The sequence below is a fragment of the Myodes glareolus genome, chromosome 6, assembly GCF_982192425.1.
Source record: "Myodes glareolus chromosome 6, mMyoGla1.1, whole genome shotgun sequence".
Classification (NCBI taxonomy): domain Eukaryota; kingdom Metazoa; phylum Chordata; class Mammalia; order Rodentia; family Cricetidae; genus Myodes; species Myodes glareolus.
This window is the reverse complement of record NC_142031.1, coordinates 113,420,262-113,439,300: the sequence shown is the minus strand read 5'-3', so window position 1 is coordinate 113,439,300 and position 19,039 is coordinate 113,420,262. Positions and strand designations below refer to the sequence as shown.

Below are 19,039 nucleotides of genomic sequence, written 5' to 3'. Positions count from 1 at the left end.
GGACTGGGAAGGGAGGGAGAGAGAGGGAGAAGGCAATGGAATCCTGTAGACAAACTCTCCACAACCCTCCCTCAGATTCTTCTTACCCCTCTCCCTAAAAACAGTTTGGCAGAAGATACTTTTAATAACATTTTCTTGTTTTTAAAAAAATACAGTAACAAGCCCTCCATCTGTCCATCACCTTGCCTTGCCCTTCCACAGGGGTGGGGAAGCTAAGTGCTGTTGGCCTGCTCCTGTTCAAACAGAGCCATGGCAAGCTGGGTACGGCCTCCCAGACCCTCCAGATTGCTGAGGCGACAGCGGTGGTACAGTTCCTCACTGAGCCGGGGGCTGCAGTCCCGCAGGGAGAACTTCTGCACCAGCCCTGGCTCTACGGCTCGAAAGAGGTGGAGCCCTGAGAACCGGAGGAAAACATCCATCACCTCCAGCCCCTCCAGGGCTTCCTCCTCTTCCTGGCCTGCCAGTTCACTAGCCAGCCGGGCTCGGGCTGCCAGGTAGTCAGCATTGTAGAAGCAGCCCTCTGCCGATGCCTGCCGGTCAAATCTGCCCCCAACGGGAGCCCCCCGAGAAGGGTCCACACCAGGGGATGGGGGATCGGGGCCAGCCCCAGGTCCCCCTGGGGGGGATCTCTGTGGTGACAGAACAGGGTTGAACTCTTGAAAATGGACTGGAAAGAAGGCCTGCCAGCCAGAGATGGCATTCATACGGCAGCGGTTGAGGACTTCCGACCCAGGTCTCGTCCACACGGTGGTAATGAAGAAGAGTGTGTCCACCGGGTGTTTCTTGGAAATGACATCCATGAGTCGCACCTGGGAAGGGGCCTCTGCTCGCACAGCAAGCCAGGCCAACCTCGCCCCAGGGTACCGTCGTTCTAACTCAGCGGCTGCAGCCTTCACCCCAAGAAATGGGTCAGGGCCCCCGCGGCCTTCCCGGGGCCCATATACCAACAACAGGGTGAGCAATGCATGTTCTCGAGGCTCCAGAACACTGGCAGCAAAGGCCTCAAGAAAAGCCAGGGCAGCCGGAGCTTCAGCCACCAGGAGCGGCAGCACCAGCTGCACCCGGGTAGCCTCAGTGACATAGGGCATAGGCAGGATTTCCACCCTGCTCAGTGGCCGCAGCAGGCTGACTCTGCGGGCCAGTGAGCGTCGGTGCCCTCGCTGAGTGACAGCTTCCAGAAGCAAGTCGAGAGTGTACTCCATGCCCCTTGCGGGGTCAAAGCGCCTGTAGCCATTGAGCAGTCGCTGCTTCTGGAAGCGCAGGCGCGGCTGATAGCGTCGATTGAGCTGCTCCAGAGCAGTGTCCACCACATCGCCTACGTCTGCCCTGTTAGCCCCCTGCAGCGGGCATTTGGGAGCCCCATCTGTACAGGCGAAGGTGTGCTGCTCTGTGAAGTAGTCCCAGCCCAGCACCTCGAAGCGAGAGTGTGGAGTGAAAGGGGCTGGGAGTCCAACAGGCCAGCTCAGCCCTGCCTCTCCCTCAGGAGTCAGCACGGTCAGGTTCCGGATCTGAGCCTAGGTTGGAGGGAATGCACTCAACATTAGTGCTGGTTTTAAGATCCCACCCGACTCCAGATGCCCAGGCTCTGAGGTTCTAACAGCAGCCTCCTGGTTCAACACCTAGTCCCTCGCATGTAACAGAACTCATCTAAAGTGCAGAAAGGAAGAACAATACCCACCTTCCACAGCTGCTGCCAGGAGGATCATATGCTCCACAGAGCAAGTGGGTCTCGACAGGCAAAGCTCAAAACTTTCACTCCCATAGCCATAGGACCCACATCCTCTTCACGACCAGATCTTTGCTCCTACCTACACCCCAGCTCTGGAGACCCACACTATAGAATTCCCCTCTTCTACTTTTTGAACCTTTTAGAACAATTCTAGAAGCTTGGGACTTTGTGGGTTGCTGTCTCAGAGAGCAGTACTGAAAGCTCCTGGGACTTTACCTACACATTTAGAGGCACCTGAGTCAGCTCAGGGCTTTACTTTACAATATCCTAGAGCCCAGGGTCCCTTGTCCCTCTGGTTGTTTTAAATTTAGGAAGTTAGCCTCTTTTTATCTACTAGCCCAGCCCCCACCTCAGCTGCCTACTCCCTAAGCATCCAGTCATTGTCCTCAGGCACAGCTCACTGCATTGGCTCACTGCATCTCACCTGCATCTCACTACATCAGCTCACCTGCAGATCACTGCAACACACTGCATCAGCTCACTACATCTCACTCCATCAGCTCACCTGCAGCTCACTGCATCAGTTCACTGCATCTCACTCCATCAGTTCACTGCAGTGCACTGCATCGGCTCACCTGCAGTTGCTCTATTTCGTTGTAAGCCCGCTCCAACTCCAGGGCACTGAAGCGCTTGTGGAGGCGGTACATGAGGGTGCCCTCGGAGACAGGGTGAACGGTGAAGGCGCTCAGGAAAGCAGAGCTCCCCTCCTTCTCAGGGTCCCTATTCTTGGCCAGTTCGAAGGAGCGATACTGTTGCCCCTAGAGGGACCAATTAGACAATCAATGCTGCACACATAAGCTGTTACTCCCCAAAGCTCCCTCAGCCCTCCTTAGCATTTACACCATCCCTGCTGCTGCTTTAGGATGAACAGAAATGCAGTGGCTCCCCCTCCTCCATTCCTACTACCAGTGCCTACATTTTGGAAATGAGAAAGCAAATAGGCAACTAAGGACGTCCTGTTCCCCCAAGAACCCCATTGCTCATGAGGATACAGTCATAGAAGAACCTCCCAGTAGGTTGGTATAGAAGATGGCCTGCCTCTGGGAAGCTCCACCTTCTCTGGGGCAGCAGAGGAACCTCTGAACTTTCCACTTTGGGGTTGGCCAACTCTAGAACATTTTCACATTGTCCTTAACTGTGATGTGCACTGAATGTGGAAATGGGGTGGTGGTGGTTGGGGGGGGGGGTGAGTTCTGGCACCTTTCTGGCTTTAGCGGTCCCTAAGGATACGCACATTTGATGGCCCCAGTGCTGTAAGGAGAGCAAGGGAGAACTGAAGGGGCAGGCTGGCGTCTGGGAAGGACAAAAGGATGGTCTCAAGAATTCAGTTTGGACAGAAATCATTCAGTCACTGCCAACCATTGGGGGACTGAGATTGCCTTGAAGGGGCTGTCACCTGGTGCTGTGAGACACAGCCGATGCCCAGAGTGTCGATGAGGCAGCGGCCAAGCCATTCATCAGGCCGAGCACTGAGAATGTCCCCTCGGCAGCCATCTAGATGTGGCCGCAAGCGCAACAGGAGACTCCGTGACAGCAAGTAGCCAAAGCCCCCATGGCAGTACCGGGCCTGCTCGCCTGCACCAATGAATTCCTCTGCACGGCCCAAGTACAGGTCCTGGTTGATGCTAAGGTGGCCAGCAAGAGCTGCCAATCGGGAGGCCTGCACGTAAGTGTCATCCTGCATGATGAAGAACCAGTCATAGTCAGCCCCAAAGTGTGTGTGAAGGTAGCGCAGGGTCTCTGACATAAGCCAGGCAGGCCGCTCATCTCCATGAGACACCACCTGCATCCCTGCAGGAGCCCGGGCCCCTCGCTGCCCTGTGAAGTAGAGTAATCGAGGGAAGTGATGGGCCACTGTACGGTTAACAGCAACAGCCAGGGTGGACAGTGTGGCGCGAGAAGTCAGGACAGCTACCAGTAAGCGCTCACGAGAGCCCAGCTCTGTCTGAATATACCGAGTCCTGTGGAGAGATCAGAAGATAAGGGGTCAACTCCTAAGTCACTAGGGGAACATTCACCAGCTTGCCCAGCACATACATCCCTAGGAATGAAAGAGCTGGGATTAGGAAAGGGGAGAGTACCCCTTCTTCATCACTACCAACTAGCTACCCGTGTGAGTGCCCACTGTGGGAGGGCAGCATCTGCTCAGGTCTATTCAGTGGGTTAGTACAGGTACAGTTCTGTTCAAGAACAGTGGACACTAACACCAATGGGTGAGACTCTCAGACTTGGGGAGGAGAAAATAGGAGCAAACCAAGATAGGAAACAAGTGCTTCTAGGAAAGTACCACTGAGTAGCAGTGCAAAGACAGCAGCAAATGGCTTGAGAGTGAGGATCAGTGCTGGGGGACTGTGCACATATCACCCTCACCTGAGCACCTTCTTGTAGGGCTTGTTAGGGTCCCTGTAGTAGGGGACAATCCTGGGTTTGAAGTCTTCATCACTTTGGTCCAGTCCAGTTTTTGAGTCTGGATTCTGTGGCCCTCCTGGCTTCCCTACAGCCTCTACACAGGGATCTTCTCCCTCACCCTGGATCCAGGAAACCCGCAGAAGGCTCAGGCTGCATCCCAGAGACAGCCCCAGGATGAGGGGGAGTGCTGGTCGCAGCAGAGCCAACAGCGAGCTCAATCTCATGGTGGCAGGCCCTGACATAGAGTGCCCCAGGGCACAGTCTCAAAGAACAGTAGGTTGATGGGCACCAGACCAGCAGTAGCCCCAGAGTTTTAATCAGAGAACCTGAAGTCAATGAGGTCAGCAACAGAGAAAGGAACAAAGTGTGCTGGCTTCCAGGCCCAGCATCCCACAAAGACTTGCCAACTCCCTATGTCTGGTCTTCAGTGGCCATGGTGCTGCTCTACCTCTCAACAAAATACTAACGTCTATGTGAACAATGCCACTCACTACCAGGACTGCAGTCTGTAGTCCAGTAGGAAGAGGAAAGAACGTGCAACACTGCCAAACCTAACCCAGAAGGGGTTACATTCATCTGAAGCATGGCCTGATCTGAAAGTTAGCAGCACCTGATAAGCAGGGGTTAGGGAAAAGAGCATGCAGCATCCAAACAACAGTCCAACCAAAGGGTCCCACCTCAGCCACCCTGTTCTGGCCTGTAGGGATCATGGCCCACCATGTCTGTTCAGGCACAAGAAGGGACTCCTTACCTACTGCTGCAGGCTAGCACTAGAGAAGGGGTCAAAGTCTCCTTCCACCCTGCTCCCGAGTGTCACAGTAACCCATAGGTTCTAGTAACCCCCTCGTCACAGAAGACCACTAGCCATCACCCATCTGCCCACCCAAATGAGGTGAACAGCCACAGTGACTCAGCACAGCTGGCCTCTCAGAGGAGCGCAATGGCTGACGGAGCCATTTTGCAGACCATCCCACTCAGCTGTCCACCTTCCTAAGAGCAGCAAGGGACAAATTATAGGCACTCTTGATGTAGTTAGAGGTTACCAAATAAAACAACCCGGGAGACAGCAGCAGTTAAGAGAAACGCTGGAGTCTGGGAAGGCCAGCAGAGGCTCACCACCTCCCAACAGGACCTCCGCCTGCATCAGCCAGTGCCCGACTAGGTCCCTTGGCAACCACAGCCCCGTGCCAGCCCTCGGAAGAAGCCCCAAAGCGAATCCTAGCCGATTGTCTGAAGTCAGAAACGAATCGCCTACGTCCCCCGACTGCAGAAGAGGCCCGGCGTCCAGCTGGTTTGCTCTGCGAGCCTCGGCGGCGGAAAGCAGGATCAATCAAGCGGGTGCTCAGTCCGATCAGGCCGACGGGGACACCCGACTCCCACGGCAGGCCAGGGCGGAGATGGGGCCGCCTCGCGGGTGACGAGACCAAGAGCCCACCCCGTTGCGGGCCGAGGAGCTCAGCTCAGCAGCCGCTGCCACCTCACAGCCTAGCCTTTCCAGGGCTTCCTCTTCCGCTGCCTGTCATTCACCCGTCTCTATGGTGACCACATCCGGCCCCTCGCTCCCGCCTCGCGCTCTCTATGGTTGCGGCTGCACCACTCGACTCCGAGGTTGTGGTTCCTAAAACCAAGGCGAGTGAACCCCGACTGGACCAACGATGATCCCTCACTTCAGCTCAACCCTGTTAACTCTAAAGAAAAATGCCTTAGGTTAGCCTAAAACTCTCTGTAGCTCTAAGGCAGTGAGAATTGCTGTAGACAGGCCATAGACACTAACACAATGCGGTAAGTCTCAAGGCTGGCAATAACGGAATTAAAAATCAGTCAGATAAACTCACCATTTGAAAGTGCTTGCCACCAAGACCCGAGTTCCATGCATGGTGAAAGGAGGGAACTGAATCTATCAGGCTGTCCTCTGACATCCACACGATTTTACCCTCTTGTGCGCGTGTACACACACACACACACACACACACACACACACACACACACACACACACACACCAGGAAGAATTAAATTAGATTGGGATGTGGACGTGCTGAGATCCCAAGTTTCAGCAAGATTTATCCAGACATAAAGCAGAGTTTTCCAGGCAAAGGAGGGAGCACAGTAAGGGCCTAAGAAGGAGGAGATTGACTAAGGCCAGGACAGCTAGACCCAACTGCAGAACAGCCCAACGTGAGCTAATAAAAAAAGATGGCAGTGCTCCCAAGAAGGACAGTGCCACACCTAGAGGGCAACTTAAAAATATACAGGGACAATTCTGTTGCCAAATGATACCGGAGTATGTGTGTATGTGTGATGTTTTGTACATCATAAGAAGGTGCCTCATATGAAAGCTGTCCTGGACGGGAGGTGGTGGCGCACACCTTTAATTCCAGCACTTGGGAGGCAGAGGCAGGCAGATCTCTGAGTTCGAGGTCAGCTGGTCTACAAAGTGAGTTCCAGGACAGCCAGGGCTGTTACACAGAGAAACTCTGTCCTGACCACCCCCCCGCACACACACACACACACAAAGAGAACCAATTCTGCAGAATTTGTAGTATACAGTGTTCTTTCTGCATATCAGAAGAGGACACCAGATCTCATTATAGATAGTTGAGAGCTACCATGTGGTTGCTGGGACTTGAACTCAAGACCTCTGGAAGAATAGTCAGTGCTCTTATCCTCTGAGCCATCACTCTAGCCCTGTATGTGCTAAATTCTTTAAGATTTATTTTTATTTTATGTGCAAGGTTGTTGTTGGGTTTTTGTTTTTCCTGCATGTGTCTGTACCACGTGTCTAGGAATGGAGGAGACCAGACGAGGACATCACATCATTTAGAACTGGAGTTATAGATGCTGCATACAGCCAAGTGGGTGCTTTGAGCAGAACCTGGGTCCTCTGGAAGAGCAGCAAGTACTCTTAACCACAGAACCATCTCTATAATGCTGTGATAAATTCTTAAGAAACAACTCACATGGATGGAAGATTGTCAGGCTTGAGATATACTAAGTTATCATTCTGTGAGCTTTATCACTTATAGAGATGCATGTCAGTGTTCAGAATGCATTTGTGTTACCATGTTCACAATATTCTCTCTCCATTTTTGAGCATAGTGAAATATTTTATTACACAATGTTTTCTTTTACTTCTTTTTCTTTTATGGTCAAGAAACTAGAATTTTATAGTTTTATTTTAACACCAAGTCTGACCATATGACATGACCTTGAACTCATAGAGATTGACTTGCCCCTGCCTCTTCAATGCTAGGACCACAATCATGTACCATCATGCCTGGCTATTGCCACAATCATTAAAAGTAAAAGGAACAGTGGAATTAACTTTAATGCTTTATTGTATTAGATATGTCTTAGGGTTTTTATTGCTGTAAAGAGACACCATAACCACAGCCATTCTTATATTTTAGAGGTTCAGTCCATTATCATCATGGTGGGGAGCATGGCAGTGTGTGGGTAGATGTGGTGCTAGAGCTGAGAGTGCTATATCTTGTAGGTAACAGGAAGTCAACTGAGATACTGGGCAGTATCCTGAGCATAGGAAACCTCAAAGCCCGCCCTCACAGTGACACACTTCCCCAACAAGGCCATACCCACTCCAACAAAACCATACCTCCTAATAGTGCCACTCCCTATGAGATTATGGGGGCCAACCACATTCAAACTATTACAAGATATAACTAAAATGTCAGTTTAACATGTAATCAATATGAAAGGATATTGAAGTGATATTCTACATTTTTCCATATGCAAACATTGAAATCCTATCAATGTTTTGTTTCCTTGAGACAAGGTCTTGCTATGTAGACCAGGCTGGTTTTGAAATCATAGCCATCTTCTTGCCTGAGTCTCATAAGTGCTGGGATCATTAGTCTGTACCACCACAATGAGCTCAATTTATAAGCTATCTTAATTCTGATTAGCTGTATTTCAGGGCTTTTGTGTAACCAGAGACTGCTCATTTGTTTCCCAGCCGACCAGACCCAAATAATCACACAGAAACTATATTAATTACAACACTGTTTGGCCGATGTGTCTCAGGCACATTTCTAGCTAGTTCTGACAACTAAAATCCATTTCTATCCATCTATGTATCACCACAAGGTTGTGGCCTACCAGTAGGTTTCCTTCTCCTTCAGCAGCTACATGGCATCTCTTTGACTCTGCCCCCCCTCCCCCCACTTCTGATTTACTGCCTGGTTTTACTCTGCTAAGCCACTGGCCCAAACAGCTTTATTCATCAACCAATAAAAGCAACACATATACAGAAGGCCATCCCACATCATACCTTGCATCTCCTATATTAGTTACTTTTCCTGTTCCTGGGCCTGGAGAGATGGCTCAGCTGTTAAAGACTAGGCTCACAACTTTTCCTGTTGCTGTGTTAAAATACTCAGAGCAAAAGCAACATGGATAGAAAAGTTTTATTTTGGTTCGTTGTTCCAGGGTACAGTCCACTATGGTAGCTGGAGCTTCAGGCAGCTGTCACATTGCATGTGCAGTCAGGAAGCAGAGACAGTTGAATCCAGGTATTCACCCAGCCTTCTCCTCCTGCAGTTCAGGACCCAAGCTCAAGGAACACTGCCACCTACTTCCCACATCAATAAGCCTACCCAAAACAACACCTCACAGTATGTCTGTCTTGTAAATTATTCTAGATTCTATCAAGTTGATAATACTAAGATATTGGGCACTATACTTCCAGACTCTTCTTAGTTACTGTAAAACTCTACAATAACTCTGAAGCCATTTCTGAGGCCTCTCAGCCTTAGTGCTTTCCCCCTTCCCCTGGTAACCAAGGACCTAACAACTTCACATGCATGTACTGGAAAGTTGGGGATTTCCCATCTCCCTGTGTTCTTGTGGATGTTCTCCAAATAGAACTCAGTTATTGGAATAGGGGCAAGATAACCCTTAGGTGTTGACTCAGTCCCTAGGAAGGGGTCAAAGTAACCCACAGATGTTCCCCCTTACCCTGCCTGATCTGGCAACAGCTCTCCCACCCTGGCTCAGACCAATCATTGCCAGTAGCCTTTTTAATAAGCCAATTATAATAGTTGAAGATCAACCCCTGAGTTCTCCCCCCCCACCTTGTTTCTGTAGTTTTTTTCTTTAAAAGTAGCCTGTACCAGCTATTCAGGGTCTTTCTGGCTTCTCGAATGCTGAAAGACCCTGTTGTGACAGAATTAATTAAATCCTCTTGCTTTTACATCAACTGTGGTATGAGAGTGGTCTCTTGGGGTGACTCCTCCTCGGTGATTGGACTTCAGGATCCAACAGTTACTAACTGTTGAAGAAGTTACTAACTTCTTCGGTAAAACTGGACAAGACAAGTTTCTTCCTCGGGTCTTGGTTTCTTCATAATTTTCTATTAGATTTTTTTACATTTTTAGACAAGGTCTTAATATGTGGCCCAGGCCGGCCTTGAATGTCCTAGTTTGCTTTCTGTTGCTGTGATAAAACACTATGACCAAAAGCAACTTGGGAGAAGAAAGAGTCTATTTGGATTGCAGGTCAAAGTCTATCATCAGAGGAAGTCAAGGCAGGAACCTGCAGGCAGGAGCTGATGCAGAGGACATGGAAGAAGGCTGCTTACTGGCTTGCTCAGCTTGCTTTATTATACAACTTAGGATCACCTGCCTAGGGGATGGTACCATCCACAGTGGGCTGGGAGCTCCTAAATCAATCACTAATCAAGGAAATGCCCCACAGACTTGCCTACGGGCCACTATGATGGAGGCATTTTCTTGCTTCATCTTTCCAGATGACCCCAGCTTGTGGCAAGTTGACAAAAAACTAACCAGGCAGGACAAATGTGAACCAGTAATCAGCTATTGCTGCACTGAGCTTTCTGTGACTCTTTCATACTCAGCCTTCATTTCTTTTCCTCTCATCCTCAGCACTTTTCCATGCACACGATTTTAAATATCCAAGTAGTTAGTCAGTTTTCTAAGACACTGTGCTGAAGAAGACTCTGCTTATCAACTGTTTACTCATAGGATATCACAACTGTGATTGGCTATACTGACAGTACGTGATGGTAGAAAACCACAAGATTCCAGCCTTAAATTCTTACACTGGCTCTAAGTAGCCATGAGTTTTTTGGTTTTGTTTGTTGATTAGTTTTTCTCTCTCTCTCCCTCTTGTTTTTTGTTTTTGGAGACAGCCCTGGCTGTCCTGGAACTAGCTCTTGTAGACCAGTCTGGCCTCGAACTCACAGAGATCAGCATACCTCCTAAGTGCTGGGATTAAAGGCATGCACCACCACCACCTGGCTCTCTTCCCGTCCCCCCCACCAGACAAGGCTTCTCTGTGTAGCTTTTGGAAAATGCCCTGGAACTTGCTCTATAGACCAAGGTGGCCTCAAACTCAAAGAGATCCTCCTGCCTCTGCCTCCTGAGTGCTATGCTAAAGGCGTGCACCACTACTGCCTTTTTTTCCCCAACAACCACTGTACCTAGAATGTGTAGAATGGTAACAGTGATAACAATATCCACCTCAGAATTTTCTGGGAGAATTAAATATGATAATAGAAATAGCATAATGAATTACTAGTTTCAAAAAATAAATATTATTCTCTTGTAACCTCTTACCTGCTTGTGACCATGTTGAGTAAGGCTGAGAGAGGAGATATTTTGTAGACAGTGCTCCCAGGAGGCTTAGGTTCCTGTGAGGGGTTATGTATATGTGTATGGTACATGTGTTTGTGTCTATGTGTGTACACATGTGGCTGTGCATGTGGAGGCCTGAGGTATACATAAGGTGTCTTCCTCAGTCACTCTACACTTCACTTTTAGAGACAGGGTCTCTCTCTCTCTCTCTCTCTCTATATATATATATATTATATATATATAATATATATATATATATATATTGAGCTCTACATTTTTCTCTGCTCCCCTCCCTGCCTCTCCCCTCCCCTCTTCAATCCTCCCCCAAGGTCCCCATGCTCCAAATTTACTCAGGAGATCGTGTCTTTTTATACTTTCTACTTCCCATGTAGAGTATATCTATGTAAGTCTTAGTGTTCACTTTGTTATCTAAGGTCTCTGGGATTGTGGTTTGTAGGCTGGCTTTCTTTGCGTTATGTTTAAAAACCACCTATGAGTGAGTACATGTGATAATTGTCTTTCTGTGTCTGAGTTACCTCACTCAAAATAATGTTTTCTAGTTCCATCCATTTTCCTGCAGAATTCAAGGTGTTGTTATTTTTTTCTGCTGTGTAGTACTCAATAGTGTAAAGGTACTACATTTTCCTTATCCATTCTTCGATCGAGGGGCATTTAGGTTGTTTCCAGGTTCTGGCTATGACAAACAAAGCTGCTATGAACATAGTTGAGCACATGTCCTTGTGGCACGATTGAGCATCCTTTGGATATATACCCAAAAGTGGTATTACTGGGTTTTGAGGAAGGTTGTTTTCTAATTTTCTGAGAAATCACCACACTGACATCCAAAGGGGGTATACCAGCTTGCATTCCCACCAGCAATGCAGAAGTGTTCCCTTTACCCCACAACCTCTCCAGCATAAGTTGTCAACAGTGTTTTTGACCTTGGCCATTCTTACAGGTGTAAGATGGAATCTCAGAGTTGTTTTGATTTGCATTTCTCTGATGACTAAGGATGTTGAACATTTCCTTAAGTGTCTTTCAGTCATTTTAGATTCCTCTGTTGAGAGTTCTCTGTTTAGGTCTGTATTGCATTCTTTTAATTGTATTATGTGATCTTTTAGTGTCCAATTTCTTGAGTTCTTTGTATATTTTGGAGATCAGACCTCTGTCTGATGTGGGGTTAGTGAAGATCTTTTCCCATTCTGTAGGTTGTCGTTTTGTCTTGTTGACTGTGTCCTTTGCTTTGCAGAAGCTTTTCAGTTTCAGGAGGTCCCATTTATTAATTGTTTCTCTCTGCCTGTGCTGCTGGGGTTATATTTAGAAAGTAGTTCCCTGTGCCAATGCATTCAAGTATACTTCCCACTTTCTCTTCTATAAGGTTCAGTGTGGCTGGCTTTATGTTGAGATCTTTGATCTATTTGGACTTGAGTTTTGTGCACGGTGATAGATATGGGTCTATTTTCATTCTTTTACATGTTGATATCCAGCTATGCCAGCACCACTTGTTAAATATGCTTTCTTTTTTCCATTTGATATTTTTTGCTTCTTTATCAAAGATCAGGTGTTTGAAGATATGTAGATTGATATCCGGGTCTTCTATTCGGTTCCATTGGTCCTCCTGTCTGTTCTTATGCCAATACCAGGCTGTTTTCAGTACTGTAGCTCTGTAGTAGAGTTTGAAGTCAGGGATTGTGATGCCTCCGGAAGTTCTTTTATTGTACAGGATTGTTTTGGCTTTCCTGGGTTTTTTGCTTTTCCAAATGAAATTGAGTACCATTTTTTGGAGGTCTCTGAAGAATTTTGCTGGGATTTTGATGGACATTGCGTTGAAGGGACAGGATCTCTTTACTAAACTAAGTTTATTGACTCGGGTAAACTGGCTGGCCAGGGAGTCCCAGAGATCTGTCCTCACTTCCCCAGTACTGGGATCACCGGTGTGTACCACTGTGCCCAGTGCATTAAATACAGGGCCCCATGCTGATGTGGCAGATACCTTACTGAGTGAGACATCTTCCCTGCTTCCTGGATGAATGATTTTGACCCACAGCCATAAGTAGCTCCTTTGCTTCATACAGAAATTTTTTTTTAAAGTCACTTACCTTTTTCTCATACTAGATGTTCTGTATTTATTAATGACATTAAGTAAATAGCAAAGCACATCGTCCTTAAACAAGTATTCTACAAGCCACAGGACAACATGACATAGTCCTAACGGAACTTAATTGGCTAATAAAAACCTAGGAATTTGGCTAATCTTTCTAATGGACTTGAGGTAAATACTGTACTACTATCATTCTCATTCCACAGAGGAAAAGTATGCACTTTGCCCAAGGTCAAGCTCTGGATGGGAAAACTGGGTTTGAATAAAAGTAGTATGTTAGGAGTCATGTGCCTAATTATGCTGTGCTGGGTAAGGCCCTGCCTCCTTCGTAAAATGGTTCACGGAAGTCACTTCTTTTCAGGCACTAAGCACCTGGATGTCATGGTCTGTTTCTTTTTCTTTTTCTTTAAAGATTTATTTATTTATTATGTATACAACATCCCTTCCATGTATGCTTGCATGCGAGAAGAAGGCACCAGATCTCATTATAGATGGCAGTGAGCCACCATGTGATTGCTGGGAATTGAACTCAGGACCTGTGGAAGAGCAGTCAGTGCTCTTAACCTCTGAGCCATCTCTCCAGCCCCCTCTGTTTATTTTTCAAAGGTTCTTTCTTCATAGCTCAGGTAATAATGGAAAGAGCTAACGTGAGGTCACAGCACAGTAAGACGTATCTGCACAGCAAAGGTATCAGTACCAGAGCGAAGGGAGAGTCAGCAAAATGCCAGAGCACTTTTGTCAGCTACTTGTCTGACACAAACGGAATATACAAAGAACTGAAATAATTAAACATTAAAGAAACAAACAATCTTATCAACAAATGGGCAAGTAAACCCAATGGACAGCTCTAAAAAGTAGAAATGCCCAACAAATACATGGAAAAAATGTTCAACTTCTTTAGCCATCAGGGAAATGCAAACCAAACCACACTGAGATTCTATCTCACCCTAGAGTAGTAACTACCATCAGGAAAACAAAAATAGTCTATAGAGTGAGTTCCAGGATGGCTAGGGCTATACAGAGAGACCTTGTCTCAAAAAGCAAACAAAAAGAAGAGGAGGAGGAGGAAGAGGAGGAAGAGGAGAAGGAAGAGGAGAAGGAGGAGGAAGAAGAAGAGGAGAAGGAGAAGGAAGAGAAGGAGGAGGAGAAGGAGGAGGAGGAGGAGGAGGAAGAAGAAGAAGAAGAAGAAGAAGAAGAAGAAGAAGAAGAAGAAGAAGAAGAAGAAGAAGAAGAAGAAATGAAAACAAAAATAATAAAATAATGCGGGGTGGTGGTGCACACCTTTAATCCCAGCACTCAGGAGGAAGAGGCAGGTGGATCACTGTGAGTTCAAGGCCAATCTGATCTACAAAACAAGTTCCAGGCCAGTCAGGACTATGCAAAGAAATCATGTCCTGAAAAATCCAAGAGAGAGAGAGAGAGAAATAATGCAATCAAAGAAAGGGTGAGATATGGGACAATACCTTTGTACACCACATAGTGTTGGTAGAAATATAATTAGTCCAACCACTGGGAAATAAGCATGGAAGTTCCTCAAAGATCTGAAAACAGAACTACCACATGATCTTAGCAGATCAGTCCTGGGCATAAATCTAAATGACTCAAAGTCCCCATGCAATAGCTACGTACCTAGGTTACAGAATTATTCACAGTAGCCAATCTATGGAATCTGCCTATCAGTATCTGTCTTACCAGTGGCCAAATAGATAAACAAAATGGAATCTATTCCCACAATGGAGTATTTATTACTCAGCTTTAAAGAAGAATGCAATTATATTATTTGTAAGAAAATGGGTGGAGCCGGGCAGTGGTGGTGCACGCCTTTAATTCCAGTGCTTGGGAGGCAGAGGCACAGGCTCTAAAACTATAGAGAAACCCTATCTCAAAAAAGAAAAAAAGAAAGAAAAAAGAAAAAGAAAAAAAAAGAAAATGGGTGGAACTGGAGAAAATGTTAAGCAAAAATAAGTTAGACTTAGACAGATGTTGATTGTTTTCTCATGTATTAAAATCTAAATTTAAAAAGAGAGAAGGGCAGAAACCAAAGAGATGGCTCAGAGGTTAAGAGCACTGGCTGCTCTTCCAGAGGTCCTGAGTTCAATTCCCAGCAACCAAATGGTGGCTCACAACCATCCATAATGAGATCTGGTGCCCTCTTCTGGCATGAAGGAAGACATGTATGCAGAATACTGTATACATAATAAATAAATAAACATTAGAAATAAACAAATGTAAATTTTAAAAAAGAGAGAGAGGAGGGCTAGAGATAACTCAGTTAATAGAGGGCTTGTGTAGTAAGCACAGAACCCTGGGTTTGATCCCCAGTACATATAAATGTGGGCAGGAGGTACAGGAGAATCACAAGTTTGAGGTCATCCTGAGAGTTTAAGGTTTAGGCTACATGAGACCCTGAAAAACATTCCGGTAACAGGTTCATAATTTTAGTCATCTCATCTACTGTGGAGGTGTGTGGGTGGGTGTGCATGCCCTAGGATTGATGCTCAGTGGTAGACATCTGTGAAATAAGCACAGGCCCTCAGTTCAATCCTTAGCATGACACAAAACATACAAATGAACAAAGAGCATGAAGGTAGAAGGGGTCAAGAGTTAGGACTAGGAAAAGCAATGAAGATGGATGATTGCATATGCTATACACATGTGAAAACTGACAATACAACTCTCCTCGGACAGTCGGTATAGGCTTTGAGTAAGGCTCCTTAAGAGCTTCCTCAGGAGTCAAGGGATAACTTCTACGTACTGAAGCTCCATGTGAGTTTATTTAGTAATGAGACAGGCTAGCATAGAGAACGGCTCAGCAACCTCAGGCTCCACTTAGTTTGGACCATTCATTCTTTTCACAATCTACTTGGCAACCTGGGACCCCCACCTGCCTATGCTATGCACACAGTCCTCTCTCCCAACAGTGCACAACATCCTGCTGGAAATCTGGAAACCCTATCTGTATTAGCCTGTAGGTATACCAACTTTAAACAGTGGAAACAAGTTATTTCCTTTAGGGACCCCTAGATAATTCCCCATTTCTACTCAGACATGTGTTGTAACTCATCCTAAAAACAAGAGAGATGGGATAATCTGACCTAATCTGGCTTCGGGTGCATGTGCAATACAAGACACTGTGTCTTTTGAAGTTTTAGGGAGAATCCTCTATTATCATTTTATGCCTACATATAATTGGGATAGCACAAGATTAAAACCAGATGCATGGGTCTGGGGAGATGGCTCAGCATTTAAAAGCACTTGCTGAACAAGCACAGGCACCCAAGTTCAAAGCCCCAGAACTCATACAAAAAGGAAGGCATGGTTGAATATGTCTGTAACCCCAGTGCTATGGAGGGTGGTGGTGTGGGATATTTGTACACTGTGTGAAGGTGTATTGCTGTGACTGGTGTAATAAAAAGCTGAACAGCCAATAGCTAGGGAGGGGGTATAGGTGGGACTTCTGGGCAGAGAGAGGAAGTAGGAAGAAGAGCTGAGCATCCAAGAGGAGACATGGAGGAAACAGGATGGGCAGTATGTCACAGAACGTAGATTAATAGAAATGGGTTAATTTAAGTTATAGGAGCTAGTTAAAAACAAGCCTAAGCTCAGACCAAGCTTTCATAATTAGTAAGTCTCCGTGTCATTGTGGGTTGGCAGCCCAAAGAAAAATCTGACTACAGGGTAGTGTGGAGATAGGAGGATTCATAGGGCTTGTTGGCTGCATCCTCCCTCTAGGCTCAGTGACTCTGTCTCAAGGGAATAAGACAGAGAGTGATAGTGTAGGACACCTGACATCTTCCTCTGGCCTCCATACACACATGTGAGCATACACCACACACACAAATAAAAATCTTTAAGTGGCTAGTAAGATAGCTTAGCAGGTAAAAAGATCTCTTGCCACCACAGCTTGATGATTTGAGTTTGATCTTGGGAATCCAAGGTGGAAGGAGAGAATCAATTCAGAAGTGTCTTCTGACATCAGTGTGCATGTGGTATATACACAACAATAAACAAATGAAAATGTAAAGATCAGATGCATCATGGGAAAGGTTATGAGGCAAGAGCAAAAGCTTACATAACTCAAGCCTGTCCGTAAAAACAGAGAACCACTCATATTACACCTATCAGTAAGCAGCCCCTTTCCCTTAGACCGCATAAATAAAAGGAAGCCCCAAACATTAATCAGGGCCCTTGAGTGCATCCTTATTCATGTGCCCTGTGGTCAAGAGTGACGGTATGTATATTCCTGATCTGTACTATTACTTGGCCTTTGAATAAAGTTTTCTTGCTATTTTGAAAGCTGCATATGCTTATTTCAATTGTGTAAGATGTCAATAGCACTACACAGCTGGTGGAGGTTATACAGGGAACGTGGTCAATGGTGTTTAAGTGACACATCTGAACTATAAGCACTAGCAGACCATCAAGGAGGAAAACTAGTTCTATGATGCGGGAGAGGTGGGACCAGCTTTCTGGACCCTGTTATAGAGATCTTACTCTGACCTTCCCTTCCCAGTCACTGTCCTCTCTGCTTAATCAATTCCAATGAGGCACAGAAGGTAGTGACAACAGAGTAAGATGAGGCCATCCTCAAAGGCAGAAGTGGACAATGGACTGAAAAAGGAACACTGTAAAGGAAAAACATTTCTCAGTGGTTAGGTGGGTTAGTTTCGGGAACAGCTTCTGGAGTAGCATTTTCCTGTCCAGGTGACTGACAAGCCCATTTGGATCTGGGGTGTGTGTGTGTGTGTGTGTGTGTGTGTGTGTGTGTGTGTGTGTGTGTGTGTGTATAACTTCTTGTTGCCATATTCACATGTGTGCAGATGCCTGCAGAGGCCAGCAGAGGGCACCAGATCTCCGAGGACTATTTTCACAGGCAAGTCACCAGATGTGGGTGCTAGGAATCAAAGTATGCACCTCTGCAAAATGCTCTTAACATCTCTCCAGTCTTTGGATGAGCTTTTGTTTATTTGTTTGTTTGTTTTTGGAGACAGGGTTTCTCTGTGTAGCTTTGGAGCCTGTCCTGGAACTCACTCTGTAGACCAGGCTGACCTGGAACTCACAGAGTCCGCCTGAGGTCTAGTCTTTAAAACACAAACAATGTAACAGCAGATTAAAAAGAATTAAAGGGGGAGTCTATATACAAAATAGCCTTTACCAGGACAAACCAGGCTTCCCTTAGTGGGTCTCAACAAAACTTCGCCTTCACCTTCTCCCTTTTCTAATCTTTGCAATCCTCTGAAATCTTGGGTGATGCTTTCTTTCTCAAAATTAGTGTGCTATCAAAGACACAGGAAGCAGGGTCTGAAGCTGTCCAGCCTCATAGACCTTCAAGCCTAATTTCTATTTAGCTTGGGAAAATGGTAACTGTAGAAGGAGATGCTCACTTTCTGTGAGTGCACTCAAGGGAAGTAACGGTTTCTTTTGTTTCCTTTAGTGTCAAGGAGCCTGGAGAGGTAACAAGGGTCAAAAAAAAAAAAAAAAAAGAGTTACATTGTTTTTGAGGCCCCAGATCTAGAGTTTACAATGTACCTAACACTGAATCTGTTTGAAATTTTAGACAGTGAATGTTTCATTTCAAAGGAAATGGAACAGGACAAGTCACAGCTAACTGTCCATTAAGTTAAACTCAGCAACGTGGTACTTTTACTTTAGACTGTTTCCACAACACTTACATGGCTCTGTTGGAATCCAGTAACTCGGCTAAGATACCAACAAGGTTCAGAACAACGTCTGGCACTTTCTAAAAGTTTAACGATTGATGAGACTTCAATTTCGGTTCCATGAAACTAGGGCTCCTTTCTCGTATGGGGCCCTGTTAGTGTGGTCTGCGAAGGGCTACCTCACTTTCAGTGCCGCCTCTGCCCAGCAGCACCGCACTCTTCCTTTTCCCTCCACCTCTACCTCTCGGCTCCCATTGTTAGGGCTGGCTCCGTTTGGAGGCATGCTGGGAAGCGGTCGCACTCTCTGCTGGTTAAACCAGTTGAACAGCCGGGTAAACTTATCTGCTAGAGGTGGTGTCCTGTCTGGGAGATCAGCTCGCCTCTCCGAGGAGCAATCTGGGATTTGCAGTTTTCAGCGCTTTAAACCGGCCTGCTGGGACAGGACTCCCGGACGCTTATACTCCCGCAACGCGGAGTCTCGCGCATTCTGATGGCGTCACTAGGACCGCGCAACACCTGGGAGTCACTGGT

The 19,039-nt window shown here is 46.5% G+C and overlaps 1 protein-coding gene across 2 annotated transcripts; it reads right to left on the bottom strand.

The window, feature by feature from the left end:
* Nucleotides 1-104: 104 nt before the first annotated feature.
* On the bottom strand, nt 105-18,961 carry Chpf2 (chondroitin polymerizing factor 2). Of its 2 annotated transcripts, none has more exons than XM_048440241.3 (4): nt 18,521-18,961; nt 3,126-3,690; nt 2,305-2,487; nt 105-1,514 (listed from the first exon to the last, which is right to left on the bottom strand). In XM_048440241.3, coding segments are annotated over exons 1-4 (2,052 nt in total). In that variant the 5' UTR covers nt 18,523-18,961; the 3' UTR covers nt 105-212. The 2 variants fall into 2 exon arrangements, with proteins under 2 accessions (XP_048296198.1, XP_048296197.1); XM_048440240.3 differs by lacking the exon at nt 18,521-18,961 and adding an exon at nt 4,100-5,653.
* Nucleotides 18,962-19,039: the final 78 nt, after the last annotated feature.

Bases quoted from the DNA above. Each gene is read 5' to 3' on its own strand.
- Chpf2 (XM_048440240.3), bottom strand. From the start codon at position 4,380: ATGTCAGGGCCTGCCACCATGAGATTGAGCTCGCTGTTGGCTCTGCTG. The intron at 3,691-4,099 runs GTGAGGGTGATA...ATCTCTCCACAG, and splicing joins CCCTACAAGAAGGTGCTCAG to GACTCGGTATATTCAGACAG. The intron at 2,488-3,125 runs GTGACAGCCCCT...TGGTCCCTCTAG, and splicing joins GCTGTGTCTCACAGCACCAG to GGGCAACAGTATCGCTCCTT.